Source organism: Homarus americanus, unplaced genomic scaffold (assembly GCF_018991925.1).
Source record: "Homarus americanus isolate GMGI-L3 unplaced genomic scaffold, GMGI_Hamer_2.0 scaffold74, whole genome shotgun sequence".
Classification (NCBI taxonomy): domain Eukaryota; kingdom Metazoa; phylum Arthropoda; class Malacostraca; order Decapoda; family Nephropidae; genus Homarus; species Homarus americanus.
The window spans coordinates 3,423,784-3,442,270 of record NW_024716951.1 but is presented as its reverse complement, the minus strand read 5'-3'; the positions used below and the strand labels follow the sequence as shown (position 1 = coordinate 3,442,270).

The 18,487-nt window shown below is 43.0% G+C and overlaps 1 protein-coding gene across 3 annotated transcripts in view; it reads left to right on the top strand.

The window, feature by feature from the left end:
- The window catches only part of LOC121858642, a 57,668-nt gene extending 39,453 nt beyond the window's left edge, over window positions 1-18,215 (top strand). The window contains exons 3-6 of one of the 3 annotated variants that reach the window (XM_042355174.1): window positions 6,238-6,365; window positions 10,365-10,544; window positions 12,075-12,189; window positions 18,013-18,215. In XM_042355174.1, coding sequence (XP_042211108.1) covers window positions 6,242-6,365; window positions 10,365-10,544; window positions 12,075-12,189; window positions 18,013-18,145 — 552 coding nt within the window. In that variant the 5' untranslated portion in view covers window positions 6,238-6,241 and the 3' untranslated portion in view covers window positions 18,146-18,215. Of the gene's footprint in view, window positions 1-6,237; window positions 6,366-10,364; window positions 10,545-12,074; window positions 12,190-13,618; window positions 13,734-18,012 lie in introns of those variants that run through there. The other 2 variants (XM_042355173.1, XM_042355175.1) reach the window with 2 other exon arrangements.
- The last annotated feature ends 272 nt before the right edge of the window (window positions 18,216-18,487 follow it).

Sequence of the window (18,487 nt, the reverse complement as noted above, 5' to 3'; positions counted from 1 at the left end):
TGTGGTGTGGTGCTGTGGTGGTGGTGTGTGGTGTGGTGGTGTGGTGTGGGTGGTGCTGTGGTGGTGGTGTGTTGGTGGTGGTGTGTGGTGGTGGTGTGTGGTGGTGGTGTGTGGTGGTGTGTGGTGATGTGTGATGGTGGTGTGTGGTGGTGTGTGTGTGTGTGGTGGGGTGTTGTGTGTGTGTGAAGGTGTGTGGTGCTGCTGTGTGGTGGTGTGTGGTGTGTGGTGGTGGTGTGTTGGTGTGTGTGGTGGGGTGTGTGGTGCTGTAGTGGTGTGTATGTGTGGTGATGCTGTGGTGTGGTGTTTCCTGGTGGTGTGTGGTGCTGCTGTGTGGTGGTGTGTGGTGTGGTGGTGTGTGGTGTGGTGGTGTAGTGGTGTGTGCTGTGGTGGTGTGGTGTGTGGTGTGTGGTGTGTGGTGGTTGTGTGGTGTGTGTGGTGTGTGCTGCTGGTGTGGGGTGTGTGTGGGTACTGTGGTGGTGTGTGGTGCTGCTGTGTGGTTGTGTGTTGTGTGGTGGTGTGTGGTGTGTGGTGGTGTGTGGTGGTGTGGTGTGTGGTGGTGGTGGTGTGTGTGGTGTTGTGTGGTGGTGGTGTGTGTGGTGTGTGGTGTGTGGTGTGTGGTGGTGCTGTGGTGGTGGTGTGTGGTGCTGTGGTGTGTAGTGGTGGTGGTGGTGTGTGGTGGTGCTGTGGGTTGTGTGTGGTGTGTCTTATGGTGTGGTGTGTGGTGTGTGGTGGTGGTGTGTGGTGTGTGGTGTGTGGTGGTGTTTTTGTGGTGGTGCTGTGGTTGTGTGTGGTGGAGTGGTGTGTGTGTGGTGGTGGTGTGTGGTGTGTGTGGTGTGTGGTGGTGTGTGGTGTGTGGTTGGCTGCTGTGGTGTGGTGTGTGGGTGGTGTTGTGGTGGTGTGGTTGTGTGTGGTGGTACTGTGGTGTGGTGTGTGTGGTGGTGGTGTGTGGTGTGTGTGTGGTGGTGTGTGTTGGTGCTGTGGTGGTGTGTGTGGTGGTGGTGGTGTTGTGGTGGTGCTGTGTGGTGGTGTGGTGGTGGTGCTAGTTTGTGGTGGTGTTGTGTTGGTGCTGTGGTTTGTGTGTGGTGCTGGGCTGTGGTGCTGCTGTGGTGGTGCTGATCTGTGGTAATGCTGGGCTGTGGTACGCTGAGATAAGAAGCTGTGGTAGAAGAAGGCTTTAAAACTTGGATACGGTATGAGGAACATTACCATTAGTATTACAAAGAAAACAATAGATGGCAGTACAGGTGCTGTGATGGTCAGAAGGGCAGGGCGAGACCAATCAGAGGTGGTGAGGAATCAGACAGATGATTGGTCAGAAGGGCAGGACGAGACCAATCAGAGGTGGTGAGGGAATCAGACAGATGATTGGTCAGAAGGGGCAGGGCGAGACCAATCAGAGGTGGTGAGGAATCCAGACAGATGATTGGTCAGAAGGGGCAGGGCAGGACCAATTAGAGGCGGTGAAGCATCCAAACAGGTGTAAAACGAGTATATATTATTCAGTAACTTACCATCACTTGTTTGCTCTGAAGAAAACCTTTTATGGAGTCAGAACAACAGGAATAAACCCCAGTACTGAAATACTTACTTTCTTCCCTCCCCACACCTTGTTGTATAATGGTTACAGTGTCATGGTACAGTATAGTGTCATGGTACAGTATAGTGTCATGATGCAGTATAGTGTCATGGTACAGTATATCATGGTACAGTATAGTGTCATGGTACAGTATATCATGGTACAGTATAGTGTCATGGACAGTATATCATGGTACAGTATATCATGGTACAGTATAGTGTCATGGTAGTATAGTGTCACAATGGTACAGATAGTGTCATGGTAAAAGTGTCATGGTACAGTATATGTCATGATGCAGTATAGTGTCATGGTACAGTATAGTGTCATGGTACAGTATAGTCATGGTACAGTATAGTGTCATGGTACAGTATAGTGTCATGGGATAGATAGTGTCATGGCACAGTATAGTGTCATGATGCAGTATAGTGTCAGCGGTACATATCATGGTACAGTATAGTGTCAGCGTATATCGGTACAGTATAGTCATGGTACAGTATATCATGGTACAGGAGTGTCATGGTACAGTATATCATGGTACAGTATAGTGTCATGGTACAGTATAGTGTCATGGTACAGTATAGTGTCATGGTACAGTATATCATGGTACAGTATAGTGTCATGGTACAGTATAGTGTCATGGTACAGTATATTGTGTCGCCATGGTTGGAACAATGATCCACTCAACACAAGAGTTTGCGTCACCAGTAATTGATTTTTTTTTTCTTCTTTGGTGCATGAAGTTTTTTACCGTCACGCTTGAGTTTTTTACCGTCACACTTGAGTTTTAACCCTCATTCTTCAATTTTCAGTTATCAATCGTCATGTCGGTGTATATAACAGAGGCATAAATGAGTATACAATCTCCCCTCTGGCGAATAAATCTCTCCTCTAGCGAATAAATCTCTCCCCGGGCGAATAAATCCCACCTCTAGCGAATAAATCTCCCCTCTGGCGAATAAATCTCTCTTCTAAGTTGATCTATCACTCGGTCAGCAGCCTGGAGAAGGTTTAGTCGCCACCAGGTTACCAGGAAACGCTCTCACGCTAAGGCGATTTCAAGCGGCCGATTACACCGTCTTCCCCTTTATATCCCGGAGGCTCATCGGCTAGTCGTCAACACTCATTATCTGGGGACTCGTTTTAAGTTGATTAGATGAGGGAGAGGTGATGAAAGAGGCTAAGGGGATCTGTTCTAGGTGAGAGAGAGAGAGAGAGAGAGAGAGGGAGAGAGAGAGAGAGAGAGAGAGAGAAAGAGAGAGAGAGAGAGAGAGACACACACACACACACATCCTGCATGGAATCCTGGGAAAGATATTTTGATTTCGATATTATTATGACGGATATTAGAAAAGTTCTGTGTGTGTGTGTGTGTGTGTGTGTGTGTGTGTGTGTGTGTGTGTGTGTGTGTGTGTGTGTGTGTGTGTGTGTGTGTGTGTGTGACAGACAGTAGGGGTAGCATTCTCATCATCCTCTGCCCTCTTCCCCCGAGGATTAGGAAAGATACGAGTGAGAGGTGAGAGAGATGGTGAAAATGGATCGAAAGAGAGAAAGTAACAAAGATAGAAAAGGAGAGATATAGAGAGAAAGTAACAGAGAAAAAGAGAAAGTAACAGACATGTAGAGAGAAGAGAAAGTAACAGAGATGTAGAGAGAAAGTAACAGAGTGAAAGAGAAATAACAGAGAGAAAGTAAAATTCATCTAACACAGTCCAGGGGGAAATAAAAAGTTGAGAAAATTACAAATGAAAGTAAATGAAAGTTTCAGGTGTGGAAGAGCTGTAACAAGTACACCTGAAAATTGTAGGTGTTAAAGGTGAGAAGTCAGGTGAGTGTGTGTGTGTGTGTGTGTGTGTGTGTGTGTGTGTGTGCGAGAGAGAGAGAGAGAGAGAGAGAGAGAGAGAGAGAGTATACATATAGTTTTCCTTCCTCAGACTTTTCCAATCTTCTTGTATATGACCACAATAATTCCCTCATTTACATACGCCACCAGGAAGTCATAAAGATGGAGGTTCTTATACACTAAATTTTCCCACGTCACAATACAAAATTAAAATATATATAAGAGCTAAGATTTTGAAAATAAATTATACGTATCGAATAAACTAAATATAATATCTTTTTATATTGTGGTTTTTAATATATGTTAATGGGGTATAATTTAGAATATATTATAGTTATGTGAGTTATAGTGTGATTTTGTTATGAAGTTAGTGAGGAAATATTGGTTTAAAATAATATATGAATAAATTAGTTCTTCTCAGTGAGTTAATCAGTATGGTTGTTCAGTCAAGACCAGCGTTCATAGATCTACTGACGCACGTAATAAAAATAAACTTCTCTGGTATAGTTAATGAATGAATGAAGTTACTCCTCTTGCTCATACTCGTAGCATTTAAAGGTCGTCCTCCAGAGTGTATTTCAAGGATTAGGTCGATAAATAATCCACCACACCGGAAGTTCAATATCTAATTTATGTGTGTGTGTGTGTGTGTGTGTGTGTGTGTGTGTGTGTGTGTGTGTGTGATTGCATTTTATACGTACATTCTCCTTTCCTTCTCTCCCTCCTCCTCCTCCTCCTCCTCCTCTTCCTCCTCCTGTCCACCACTCTCCACCATCCCCTCACCCCTTCCTCCTCCTCCCCCCCCACCTCTCCTCTTCACCATCCTTTAACCCTTCCCCCTCTTCCCCCTCTTCCTCCTCCTCCTCACCCCTCCTCCACCTCTTCCTCCTCCTTACGTCTTCCGCGTGGTGTGTTACATAGAGCATTAATTAAGCCCCGGAGCTCAGGTAAGTCACACGGTCACCTGTTATTCACCTGCACACTCGTTAAGCCCTTAGGTGAAAAAGTGTCATCATGTTGAATAAAAAATTAATTAATGAGGTTTTAAATTTTAGTATATTTTTTTTTAAGAAATTTAATCTGGAATGTGTATGTGTTATTTTATTTCACACACACTCACACACACACACACACACACACACACATACACACACACACATACACACACACACACACACACACAGGAGGACATAATCTTTCGTTTAAAACAATACTGTGTAAAAATAATACAATAACTCCCAATAATTCGTAATAATTCCCAATAATTCGTAATAATTCCCAACAATTCCTAATAATACCCAATAATTCCCAATAATTCCCAATAATTCACCATAAACCACAATAAAACACAAATAATTCACAATAATTCGTAATAATTCAGCAGCAGTAGAGAGAGATAGAAGCAATAATTCATAAGACTCACTCCATCAACATTCTGCACAAGTTCTAAATATTTACCCAAGCTTTGTATTCTGGCAACTGTGGTTCATGGCGGAGTGAGGTATGATGCATGAAGTGTATGATGATGAGGTATGATGAGGATGGAGTGTATGGTGATGGTGAAGTGTATGATGATGATGGTGAAGTGTATGGTGATGATGGTGAAGTGTATGGTGATGATGAAGTGTATGGTGATGATGGTGAAGTGTATGGATGATGGTGAAGTGTATGTGAAGTGTATGGTGAAGTGTATGGTGATGATGGTGAAGTGTATGATGATGATGGTGAAGTGTATGGTGATGATGGTGAAGTGTATGATGATGATGGTGAAGTGTATGGTGATGATGGTGAAGTGTATGGTGAAGTGATGGTGAATGACGCGTTGGGGAGGTCTATCTATCTGTCTGTATTTCTGTCTACCTGTCTATCAATCTTTCTCTCTAACTCTTTCTTCTTTTCTCCTTCTCCCCTTTTCTGTCTGTTTGTCTGTCTCTCTCATCTGTTTTCCTCCTCTTAGTTATTTACTCTTCCACCTGGTGACTTCCTCTTCCTGTGGGAGCAAAATTGACTGGTGGTGTTGACAGTGAGTACTTTGTCTGTCTGTCTGTCTGTCTGTCTGTCTGTCTGTCTCTCTCTCTCTCTCAGTAAGTAATCCACTGCACCACTGCTGATAGGTCTACCAGGTAAAATTCTAATCCACTTTACCTGGTCGACCGCGTGTGTGAGGTAACCATCAGACCAGCAGGTCAGAGTCATCCTGGGGAGTGGTGTGTGTGTGTGTGTGTGTGTGTGTGTGTGTGTGTGTGGAAAATTCCTCGTCACCCACACGTCTCCGTCTTGATTACCTGCCTAAGAACCTCCTTACATGTCGTCCCTATAAGATCTTAGACGACCCTAATCTACCGTTCCAATAAGACCTCCTCTCTCTATCTCTCTCCCCCTCCCGCCCTCTCGTGTCTCCATCCCGATTACCTACATAAGAACCTTGGTTGTCATGGTGGCGTGCCGTAAAAAGGCTCGGGACGCCTGCAGGTATAAGGGAAAGATGACAATGGGACCGATGATGACGGCTATTCACAACACTAATGAAGGTCGTGGGTGATGGACAATAGTACTGCCTTCCTCCACCTGGAGCTGTCTCACCTGTCCTTACCTGTTGTTACCTGTTCTTACCTGTTCTTACCTGTTCTTACCTGTTCTTACCTGTTGTTACATTGTACCCGTTGTTACCTGTTGTTACCTGTTGATACGTTGTACATATTCTTACCTGTTGTTACCTGTGTTTACTTGTTACCTCTTTACTAATACATATACTCATCTTATCCTTTCTAACTCTCTCTCTCTCTCACTTTCTCTCACTAACTCTCTCTCACTCTTGCAGGGCCATGAGGGCGAGACTTGGACTTGTGAGTGGGACGCGTGTCCACTGGAGGCGACCCCCCCGGTTTAGGACACCCCTGGACACGCCACTGGTCATCCTTATCCTCCTCACCATGTCTCTGACGGAAGGTGAGTCGAATACATTTTTTACCCAGGTGAGAGTATAAAGTTACCTTCCTCATCCTGTAAATAGAAAGTCAGATATTTTTTCCCCAGGTGAGAGTATAAAGTTACCTTCCTCATCCTGTAAATAGAAAGTCAGATATTTTTTCCCCAGGTGAGAGTATAAAGTTACCTTCTTCGTCCTGTAAATAGAAGGCATATATTTCCATTCCTAGGAGGGCCATGAAAAAGGTATATACCATCCTCATATTATTTTCCTAGGAGAGCTAGTGGGTTAACTGGAGGTAAGTCATAGATAGTCAACGCAATTTATACGCATTCCTAAACCACTTAATTTACACACCCTGCTATAGTGCGTAATATATTCCTACGCAATTTATACGCATTCCTAAACCACTTAATTTACACACCCTGCTATAGTGCGTAATATATCCCAATGCATTTTATACACATTGCTGAACCACTTAATTTTACGCCTCGCTGTAGTGGCTCATGACTCCTACGCTCTACTTGACACTGATTACCATGAGTTATACGCCCAATCTGCAGTGAATGACTAGTCCACGAACGGGCGTAAGTGGTGGTGTGTGTAGTGATGGTGAAAGGAGAAAAGGAGAGAGAGAGAGAGAGAGAGATAATAAGTAACAGAGAGTGAGAGAGAGAGAGAGAATGAGAGAGAGAGAGAGAGAGTAGAGAGAGAGAGAGAGAGAGAGAGAGAGAGAGAGAGAGAGAGAGTAACAGAGAGGAGAGAGAGAGAGAATGAGAGAGAGAGAGAGAGATAATAAGTAACAGAGTGTGAGAAAGAGAGAGAAAGAATGAGTGAGAGAGATAGTAAGTAACAGAGAGTGAGAGAGAGAGAGCGAGAGAGAAAGAAAAGGGTAGAAGAGAAAGGAAAAGGAAAGAGAAAAACAAAGATAAAAAAAAGAGAGAGAAAAAAGAAACGAAAGAAAAATTAAGAAGACAAAAAGTGTGAAAGGGAAAAAAAAGAGACAAAATAGAGTTAGAAAAGTAGTAAGAGATAGAAGAGAGATAATAGTCAGAATCACAAAGCGGAAGAGGAATTGGAAAAATAGTAAAGAGAAGGAACAAAGAGAGAGAGAGAGAGTGATAAATGAGGCCATACGTTAAAGATAATAGATTATAAGAAAGAAAGAGAGAGAGGGAGAGAAAGAGAAAGACAGTGTGTGTGTGTGTGTGTTTGTGTGTGTGTGTTTGTGTGTGTGTGTGTGTTTGTGTGTGTACCTAAAACTTAGTACCATATTTCTCTCTCTCTCTCTCTCTCTCTCTCTCTCTCTCTCTCTCATAACACCGACAGCTGATAACATAATCCACATATCTTTTTTTATCTTCCTGGAACTGATATATATATTATTTTTTTACCCGAGTGATGGAAAGCTTCTCTTCACCTCCAACACGTGAAGAAACTGATGACTTGTTTTGACGCCTGAAGACAACGGGTTACGAGGGAGAGAGAGATGAATCGCACCCCGCACACAAATAGCAATCTCACATCTCAGTCCCTACCTCCCAGCATACCAAATTCTCTCCCACACGTCACGCACTAATCAAAAGCAAATATTGGCTCTCTCTATCTCTCACAGCCAGTCATTTTCTCATCTCTCACATAGCTACTGTGGTCTCGTTAATTTCTCTCTCTAACACAGCTATCATGGTCTCGTTACTCTGTCTCTCTCTACACAGCTACCGTGGTCTCGTTAACTGTCTCTCTGTCTCTCTCTCTAACACAGCTACCATGGTCTCGTTAACTGTCTCTCTGTCTCTCTCTCTCTAACACAGCTACCATGGTCTCGTTAACTGTCTCTCTGTCTCTCTCTCTAACACAGCTACCATGGTCTCGTTAACTGTCAATAAGGTGATTAAGAGGAACACGCTACAAAGGTTTACGAGCCCACTTTAGCGTCACACACACACACACACACACACACACACACACACCTCTGATTAAAGGCTTCAAAAATATATTCATGTTCGGATTTGTTCTGAGAGATTTTTTTTTATTTTGATGAGTGTGGGTGTGAATGGTCTCTCTCTCTCTCTCTCTCTCTCTCTCTCTCTCTCTCTTTCTTTATTTAATACTATTTCTGCCATTATTATTACTGTTATCCCCGGAAAAAAAAACAAAAAAAACAATGACAATGGAATAAAAATAATTAAATAAGTATACCCTTCAAATTATTTCTTACAAACACGATTTTCTTTCTTCACTTTCACACCGTTTTTCTTTATAAATCTACCCGTTTTCTATAATAAAATTTCATAACTTAATAAAACACAGCTCAAACACACCCTCTGTGGCCACCAAACACACAAACATGATCACTAAAAGAAAAAAATAGCTTAGGTGTTTTTTTTTTTCTCAAGTGACTGTAATAAATCCTGGCAGGGTGGTTGAAGGGAGGAGGAAGAGAACTGACAGGAGATATGGCAGGAGTGAGGAAGGAGAGGAAGGAATGAAGGAGTATGCAGAGAGAGAGAGAGAGAGAGAGACAGACCACACACACACACACACACACACACACACACACACACACACACACACACACACACACACATGGAGACTCTGGGAAATAATAATATACCCAACACAAGAAATATTATCCGGTAAATGTGGGAAGGTTGTTAGGTACCCAGAAGTCATAGTTTTTGTTGAGTCTCTTGTGGCCTAGAGAGAGAGAGAGGGAGAGAGAGAGAGAGAGAGAGAGAGAGAGAGAGAGACAGAGAGACTCGCTGCTACAGTTCCCTCCATAAATAATATCATCTCCCGGTATGTAATTTACTGACGCCCCAAAAAATTAAAATAAATAAAAAGTAGCTGACATCTTTTTTTTTTCTTTTTTTTTTCTAACCCTCACAAGTGCTGATTTTGGTCCTGGACTGACACTCTCCTGACCTTGGTTGCTGACGTACTTACTAACCCTCCTGACGTCGCTGCAGCAGGACACAATTAGTGTTCTGAGACGTCCCCCTCAGGCAGTCTCAGATAACAAAGGTTCAGGGTCCATCTGCTACTGTCTTGACCCCCTTCGTCTACTACCACTACGCTCCAGGCCCCTCCAACCCTTAAACTGGTGGAGGGAGGATCTAAGGGCTCCTACATACTAAGGGCCCCTTACCTCCCTACCCTTTAGACTACCCTTAGCTTCTACATAATGAGGAGCAACACTGTTATCTTAATTATACCAGGCAGAAGGTCTTCTTATTCACACCTCGAGGCTTCTACTCTCCTTAGCTTCTCATATCCTTCATACCCTCCTCTCCTCACCTCTGTCTCCCCTCACCTTCTCACCTCACTCCCTCCTTCCTTCACCCCTTCTTTCCTCACCCTATTTTCCCCCTTCTCCAAGCTTATGACTCATCCCCCATTTCCCTCCTCCTCCTCCTCCTCCTTCTCCTCTTCCTTTTCCTTCTCCTCTTCTTCCTTCTCCTCTTCCTCCTCTTCCTCCTCCTCCTCTTCCTCCTCCTTCATGCACTCTAGGGATTGATGTCCTCCAGTGCATCGCCTCACTTTATACAACAACAAAACAGACTTGAAACTTTACGACGTCCGATGAGAATTGACTTTTTGGTATGTGTATGATCTCTCTCTTTCGTCAGGTAGAAATCTCCAAGCCTTAAAGTCAACTATCTTCTTTAACTTACTTCTCTTCCTTCTTCTTATTCCTTTCCTTCTTCTTCCTCTCCTTCTTCATCTTTTTCTTCCGTCTTTATATTTTTCCTCCCCCCCTTTCCTCCTACTCCTCTTTTTCCTCCTATCCTATCCTCCTCTTCCTTCTCTCTCACCTCCTTTTCCTAATTCTTCCCTTCGTCGTCCTACTTCCCACCTTCATTTACCTCCTTCTCCCCTCCTCTACCTCCTCTTTCTCCCCCTCCTCTACCTCCTCCTTCCATCCTCTACCTCTCCTCTTCCTCCTTACCCCTATCAGAGAATTTCACACACGCCCACAATACGAGAAACTAATTCATCTTCTTCTTCGCCACCTTCAGGAGCTCAAGGGATCGACTGCTTCAAGTGTGTGTCCGTGAACGGCGACAACCCCAGCTGTGAGGACCCCTTCCACAATAACTACACGGTGGGGATGCTGGAGAGTCCCTGTTTGGCGGGCCGTAAAGGCAGGGAGGGTCTCTTTCCAGCCACTGCCTGTATTAAACTCGCTGGCATCTATGGTGAGAGATAGTGTGAGAGAGAGAAAGAGAGAGAGTGCTAGTGAGAAATATATAGTGAGAGAGAAAGAGAGAATGTTGGTGAGTATGGAGAAGGAGAGATAAATAGATAGAGTGAGAAATAGGGAAAGATTATATAAAAAAAGATTAAAATGAAGAAAATGGAGATAGCAGAGAGAGAGAGAGAGAGAGAGAGAGAGAGAGAGAGAGGCAGCAGTGTTGTTAGACAAGGTAGGAGGGCTGAGGTGAATGAGATGAGATAAACAGTTTAGGCTGGCGGTGAGTGGGATTGGTCAGGTGTGGCACATTACCTGAGCCAAGGAAACAGGTGAAACTAATCTTAAGTTTCCCTCGTAATAGAAGTTATGACTATGTATCTAACTCACTCAGATTAACGACACTAACAGGACTACCAAAACAGTCTCTAACGCGCACCTGAGAATGTTAATGTAAACAGGTGTGTTATTTGATGCCGAGTTATCAGGTAAAGTTAGAATGTCTGAGCTTGTTGGTCCTGACTTATGTAAACACACACTGAGGTCAACATTCGCACCATCGTGTAAAAGGAAGACTGGAGCCTTACCATAAACACACCTCACCGCAGGCAGAAAAAAAACACAGGCGGTAGCTTACGTCTGGCGAAAGCTACCATAAACGTGACATTACTAAGTGAGAAAGGAAGGGAAGGTGGGAGAAGGGCCAGGCGTTTGTTAGTGCTCATGCTGGCGTTGGTCTTGTGGTTTGGGAATTTTAGTAAGATTCTCAATGGGTATTAAGGTAAATTTGCCTCGTAACTAGAGGTGCAGGAAGACAAGTAATAACTGCGTACACACACACACACACACACACACATACACACACACACACACACACACACACACACACAGTACTAGTTAAGGGACCCTATAACCGCCATGACAGGTTTTGACAGGTACATTACACCTTATAGTCACCATGGCCAGTGTGGACAGGTGTGGACCGGTGTAGGCAGGTGTGGACAGGTGTTAACAGGGCCACAACAACAATACTTCTCATCCTCTTATGTCACTGGTCACTGGTCATTAAGGCTCAGGTAATTCTTTAAGTATAGTGAGAATTGGTTTATGTAACATCAACGGTAAGTCCTTGTTTCCTTGGAGGTAATTCGTGTTATAATTTGTTACGGGTATTATTGTTTATTTTCTGCAATTTAAATGACTATGTGTATCTTGTGGATTATTATTATTATTATTATTATTATTATTATTATTATTATTATTATTATTATTATTATTATTATTATTATTATTATTATTATTATTATTATTATTATTATTATTATTATTATTATTATTATTATTATTATTATTATTATTATTATTATTATTATTATTATTATTATTATTATTATTATTATTATTATTATTATTTATCATTATTATTATTATTGTGTGTGTCAGTGGGGTGACAGTCATTAGGAGCCATGATGGTGACTGTCAGCAGGGGGGGGGGGGTGGTCAGGGGTACCTCTGGAACACACTTGTCCATTTACAGACGACAATGGACAAACTCTGATTATACGGGACTGCACTGTAGACTCCGGTTCCCTCACGCTGGACACTGAGCTGGCCAGGATGTCCCACTGTGGGGCGTTTGTTCTCTCCGGCAGGTAGGTCTCCCTCCCAACAAGTGCCCCGCTAGGATACATCTTCTGTTACTTATTAACAGTGGTTATGGCTGCTGCTGCTGCTGGTGGGAGTGGTGGCTGGTGATGCAGTAGACACAACATATAAGTTGTTTACTAGACAGCATGAGATGGGTGTGTGTTTGACAGCTGCTGCCTACAGTACCCAGTAGTACTCATTATGGGGTCGGATATTATTATGTTTTCACACTTCTCTCGTAACTCGGACCTTCCTGGACTCTTATGCAGCCTCTGCTTTAACACATTACAGAAAGCAAAACAAAATGATAATAATCTAGTGTTTTATTGACATGATGATGAAGGAAGGTGTTGTGTCTCCTCCGACTGTCAGCATCAGACGGCCTGAGGTGAAGGACCTTGACCAGACCAACATAATGGGGTGGAGGTGTCCTGGGTCCTACTGTTACACTATGGGGCTGCTCCCTAAATAGAGCCAGTGTTATTGTGGGTATCATCCTGCCGAGAATCTTAAGGCAGCCTTTTAGATACTAACAGTACGACCCTGGACAAGGATTCTGAAAGATTCTTGGGTTATAAATATCTTTTACCTGGGAATGAGAGAATGTACTTGCCTGTCACTCGAGGCTAGATACACCAGATCGTTACCTTCTCACATCACCAGCCAGAGAAGGACAGTAGCCTGGAACCTTTCAGAACCCGGACGTACAGCATCAAGCGGCTTGCTAACAACATACAGGATCTGATTCATATATAATTTGTTCATTATAATCTGAATGTTCCATAGCACATGAATGTTTGTGTTAGGATGTTGTGTGGTGTTGTCTCGTGATCACGTAGGTCCTGACGCCGGTGAGCCACGCATGGTGATGCTACTCTAATAATCTTGTTGTTATCTTAGGTTTGACTTAGTTTGGGTTGTCATGTGAAGTGAAAAGTGATATGAACTTTTTATGTCATCATTATAGTAGAATTAATCATTGCATTTCTCCCCAGTTTTAATCCTTGACCAATTATTTCCTTGACCCGCACCGCATGAAGCAGTCAAGGACGTGCAGCCGCCGAGGGCAGCTTTACCTTCTACCTCACTAACAGTTGTTAGTTCCCTGTGGTCACTGGATGCTCCCGAAACTCTCCCCCAAATCCCCGTCCCTACCCCCAAGAAATACCTAACCGTGAGGGGCACAACACGAGGACAACCTCAGCGTCATCGTCGTGTCCTCCGCCTCAAGACTTCCGTGTACCGACAGCCTCGATAACATGAGACTATATTGATAGTTATTTGGCTTTTCGTCCCAGACAGCTCATCGTCCCGTGTAAGAAGCTCATGTGCGTCCAAATTTACCTTTCCCCAACGGACGGACGGACAGACGGACGGACGGACAGAAGAAATATGGTGTTATAAGAGACTGTTGTGAGCGGTTTGTTCTTTCAGATGACTCAGGCCAAACTATTACCATCCGGTCGTGCGCTCTGGACAGCGGCACCCTCACCACCGACACCGAGATCATACGCATGTCGCACTGTGGGAGCTTCTACTTAGAGAAGAAGTAAGACAAGGCTTAGCGGGGGTCTCTCTCTCTCTCTCTCTCTCTCTCTCTCTCTCTCTCTCTCTCTCTCTCTCTCTCACCTACTGGCCCCGGAGCCTCATACGTCACCGCTCTTATCAAACTTTCACTAATTGTTTTCTTGATGTGTAAACCTGTGAGTAATACAGTGTGTGTGTGTGTGTGTGTGTGTGTGTGTGTGTGTGTGTGTTAACCTGCACAACACAGCGCCAGAGCCGGTGATTCAACACTTACCACCTGTCATGTGTATGTGGGAGAGTTTACGCCTGGTGATGTCGATCGCTCGCCCTGGCGCTGTTAACCACGCTATCATCTCTCTCTTAAATGACAGATAAAACAGAAAAGACTCACACAAAATCAACACCTCTGAGCTCAAAGGCTGTTCGGTCACTAACTACGGGTCAGTAATCGTGTTAATACAGTAGTCTACACTTTCCCTTCAGTAGACATAATGTTATATATTAACACGGAGCTTTATAATGACTTCCTTAGTGATGAAGCTTAACACTTACTGCCCCCCCCCCCCACCACCTACCACTACCTGTGTTGTGAGAGCAGGTAAACATGTGTCTCAGGTGTGTGAGCCTCAAAAGCCTCCGACAGATGTGCAAGAGGTATCAGCCTTTTCGACCGTCTTCGTCTCTCTGTCAACATCTGTCTTTTCCACGTCACATAGCTCTCTCTCTCTCTTTCTCTCTCTCTCTCTCTCTCTCTCTCTCTCTCGTCAAGTAATTTCATATTCATTCTTCACAGTCCGTGGAAATGGTTTTAAGTTTGTCTGTTTTAGAGGTGTGTGTGTGTGTGTGTGTGTGTGTGTGTGTGTGTGTGTGTGTGTACCTGTGTGTGTGTGTGTGTGTATGTGTGTGTGTGTGTCTCCTCACTGCTTCACCTCTCTCTAAACTTGATCTTACGTGACGTTGTTTGGGGTCACGTTATCTCACCTGGTCTCTTCTCTCCGCCATACAGAAGGTAGTGTTTGTGTTCTGGGTCTTTTGTTTATCTCGTCGATGTAAACAAAGATCTTACTTCACTCTTGGTTTGTTCTGGCAGTGTGGCCGCCAACTGTCAGGTCAGTCTTGGTGCTATTTTGCTCTGATTTCATGACATTGCTTATCTAACCTAACCTAACCTAGCCTAACCTAATCTAACCTAATCTAAACATAAACTAAACCAAAGTAACTCGTTTTTCTTTTTTCTGTACATTTTAATTTGGCAAGTGTCGGATGTTCAAATAGTCGTAAGTTATTTCCTCCAACTGGTGATAAAATATCGTATCTTAACACACACACACTCACACACACACACACACACACACAGACACACACACACACACACACACACACACACACACACACACCAAAGATGGCGTCGAATTATAAGCGTGACTTTACTGGGATACCATCAGTGCAGATACGAGGGAAAATTTGACTTAAGAATCGTTGAGAATCGTGGAGGGAAATATCTTCCTTGATATTGTGTGGTGTGAGGCACTCCCCCCTCCCCCTCCACCCCCACCTCCTCCCTCCCCTCTCCTCTCCCCCTCCATTCATCACCACCTGCCAATGTTCCGTCCTCAGTAACACCCGCCTGGCCACCTGCCTCAATGATTTCGCCACCTCCCTCAAAGGCCTGGCCATCTGCCTTCATAGTTTGACCATCTGCTCTCAAAGTTTGGCCATCTGTCTTAATAGTTTGACCATCTGCTCTCAATGTTTGGCCATCTGTCTTCATAGTTTGGCCATCTGCTCTCAAGGTTTGGCCATCTGCCTCCAAGGTTTGGCCACCTACCTCCTAGGTTTGGCCAAGCATGGGATCATCCTCAAGGTTTAGAGGAACTGGACGTTTTCAAAGTCATCCTCAAAGCGTTGTCTTGACCTTCTACTGGAGTATTACCTTGACCTTCTGCTGGAGTATTACCTTGACCTTCTACTGGAGTATTACCTTCAATTACGTACACCTTCTACACACACACACACACACACACACACACATTTACAAAGATAAGCGCTATAATTAACACAGGTAAGCGAAGGTGTAAGAAACTATACCGTGTCAGGTAACTTAAGATTAACCACAAAAAGTCAATATTAAACAGAATATTTCCCCTCTCAAAAAAACAAATAATTATTTGTGTAATTTTAATGTCATTTTTATTCGTTAATTTAATTAGGTGCATTTTATATTTTCACTGTAATTTATTCATTGTTAAAATCTGTCTTTATACATGTAGTCTCGGTTCTTTGACCAGATTATGCAATTATTACTAAACTGTGTACAAAAAAAATATATAGTTGTCCCAGTTATATATATTTTGTTTTTGTTTTATGATATCTGAAAACTTTCCTCATTTTATGTACCAGAAAAATTACATATACTTTTTTCTTCTCATAAAGATACATATATTTCATAATTTAGTCCTATGTTCTATAAATTTTCAATGTTAGAATCTCAATAATGTCGAAGTTTATCAATAATTATATAATATATCTCCTGTTCTCTCATTCTCTCACTTCTCTATCTCATTTCATCTCACCATTATCCTCATTTATCACTCATATAGCCCATCTTCCATCTCAATATATCTCTCATCTATCTTATTTTCTCTCTATTAACCCTAATTATCTCACTTTCCTTCATATACCCATTTTTATTCAATATATTGCTTGTTATGTTTATCTATTTCTCGATGTCTTGTTGTTGTTGTTGTTTGTTGTTGTTGTTGTTTAAGGTATACTGTTGCACCTGCACGTATAGATGAGAGTTGTAGTAATGCACGTTAGGTTAAGTAACGGCGTGCCTAAAGGGTCATTGTGACTTGACCTGTTTACGTAACTTTGATTTCAGGAACATGACGAGTGTTACGGTCATTATCGCCTGTGTTACTTGACGGAATTAAAGTCAGGATTGTGAAGTTAGTCGTGGGTCGTGGGACTTAGAAACCTACCATATCAAGATAGGTTAAAGAAACTAAACTTGCATTCCCTACAAAGACGAAGAGTGCGGGGAGATATGATAGAAGTATTTAAGTGGGTGAAAGGAATCAATAAAGGGGATATAGATAAAGTTCTTATAATATCCGAGCAGGATAGGACTCGGAGCAACGGATTCAAGTTGGATAAGTTTAGGTTTAGGAGGGAGATAGGAAGAAACTGGTTCACAAATAGGGTGGTGGACGAGTGGAACAAGCTTAGCAACTTTGTAGTAAGTGCTGGAACTCTGGAAAGTCTTAAAAGGAGGCTAGATAGATTCATGGATGATAGAGAGTGGTAGTAACTCTCGACAGGAGCTGCCATGCACAGGTCAACCGGCCTATTGCAGACTCCTTATTTTCTTATGTTCTTATGTTGTTTATGAAATAGTAAACAATAGAGAGAGAGAGAGAGAGAGAGAGAGAGAGAGAGAAGGACATAGATGGAAAAATACAGAGAGAGAAAGAGAAAGAAAAGAGAGAAATAAAGAGAATTAAAGAGATAGATAGAGCTTTATAGAGAGAAACAGATAGAAAGAAAGAGAGAGTTAAAGAAAGAGATAAGAGCTTTATACCAGTAAGTGAATCATACCTATATTAGACTTCACCTAATAGATTAAAGGGCACCATACACACAATACTATCTTTCCTTACAAGTTTATTTACCTTATCTAACACTTCAAAATAAACTAATGTATTGTGTTTAAAGAATAATGTTAGTTCTTTGATGATGTTCATGTTTAAAATGTTTAGGTTTTTTCTCCTATTATATGATATGTTTATTAGTAGGTTACCTGTATGTTTTACCTACCTGTGTGTTTATTAAGGTGTTATAGTTGTTGCCTTCGGTTCAATTAAGTGTTCTGACGTCACTTTGTATTAGTCATCTTGTTTACTACCTAAATTGGGCATATAATTATTCTGCATACCTTTAATTATACTTAAAGTTAACCTAAATTATACGTGCCATCATTCTCTTTACCATAAATGACATAAAATTACCTTAAATTGGACGTATAATTTTTTTTTCTTATTTTTCAAAGTTGGTAATAATAAGACAGGTTCAGCTTTGGTTACCTGTCTAACACTCAGGTAAAAACTTATAACATTCGACTAGTTTACCTCGAGTCTCTCTATCTCTCTCTCTCTGTCTCTCTCTCTCTCTCTCTCTCTCTCTCTCTCTCTCTCTCTCTCTTCCTTACTATTAAAAGTTTCACCTGTAGAAGCTGCCGTGTCTCTCCTACTGTCTCCTCACACTGGAGACTCACTCACCTGGTCTCCTCTCCCCGTCAGGTACGTCAAGGGCTGTCTCCAGAGCTGTGATGACTACGAAGGCTGCAACGGGGCTCCTCCTGCCACCCGTTCCTCCACCACCAGTATCGGGTCGGCTCTCTTCCTCCTCCTTTACTTCTATAAGATCTTGTAGCCCCTCCTGAAGCTCTCCCACCTCCTGAAGCTCTCGCCCCTCCTCCTGAAGCTCTCCCTCCTCCTGAAGCTCTCCCACCTCCTGAAGCTCTCCCACCTCCTGAAGCTCTCTCTCCTCCTAAAGCTCTCCCACCTCCTGAAGCTCTCGCCCCTCCTCCTGAAGTTCTCTCTCCTCCTGAAGCTCTCCCACCTCCTGAAGCCCTCTATTGTGATGACCACGAGCGTCTCTGTCGGCTGGCTGGCTGGGTCGTGTGTCAAGGTGGTGTGATGACGACAGCTGCCAGACGTGAAGGACCTGTTGCAGATCTTCTACACATCACTACTGTGGCCACGTTACCTTGAG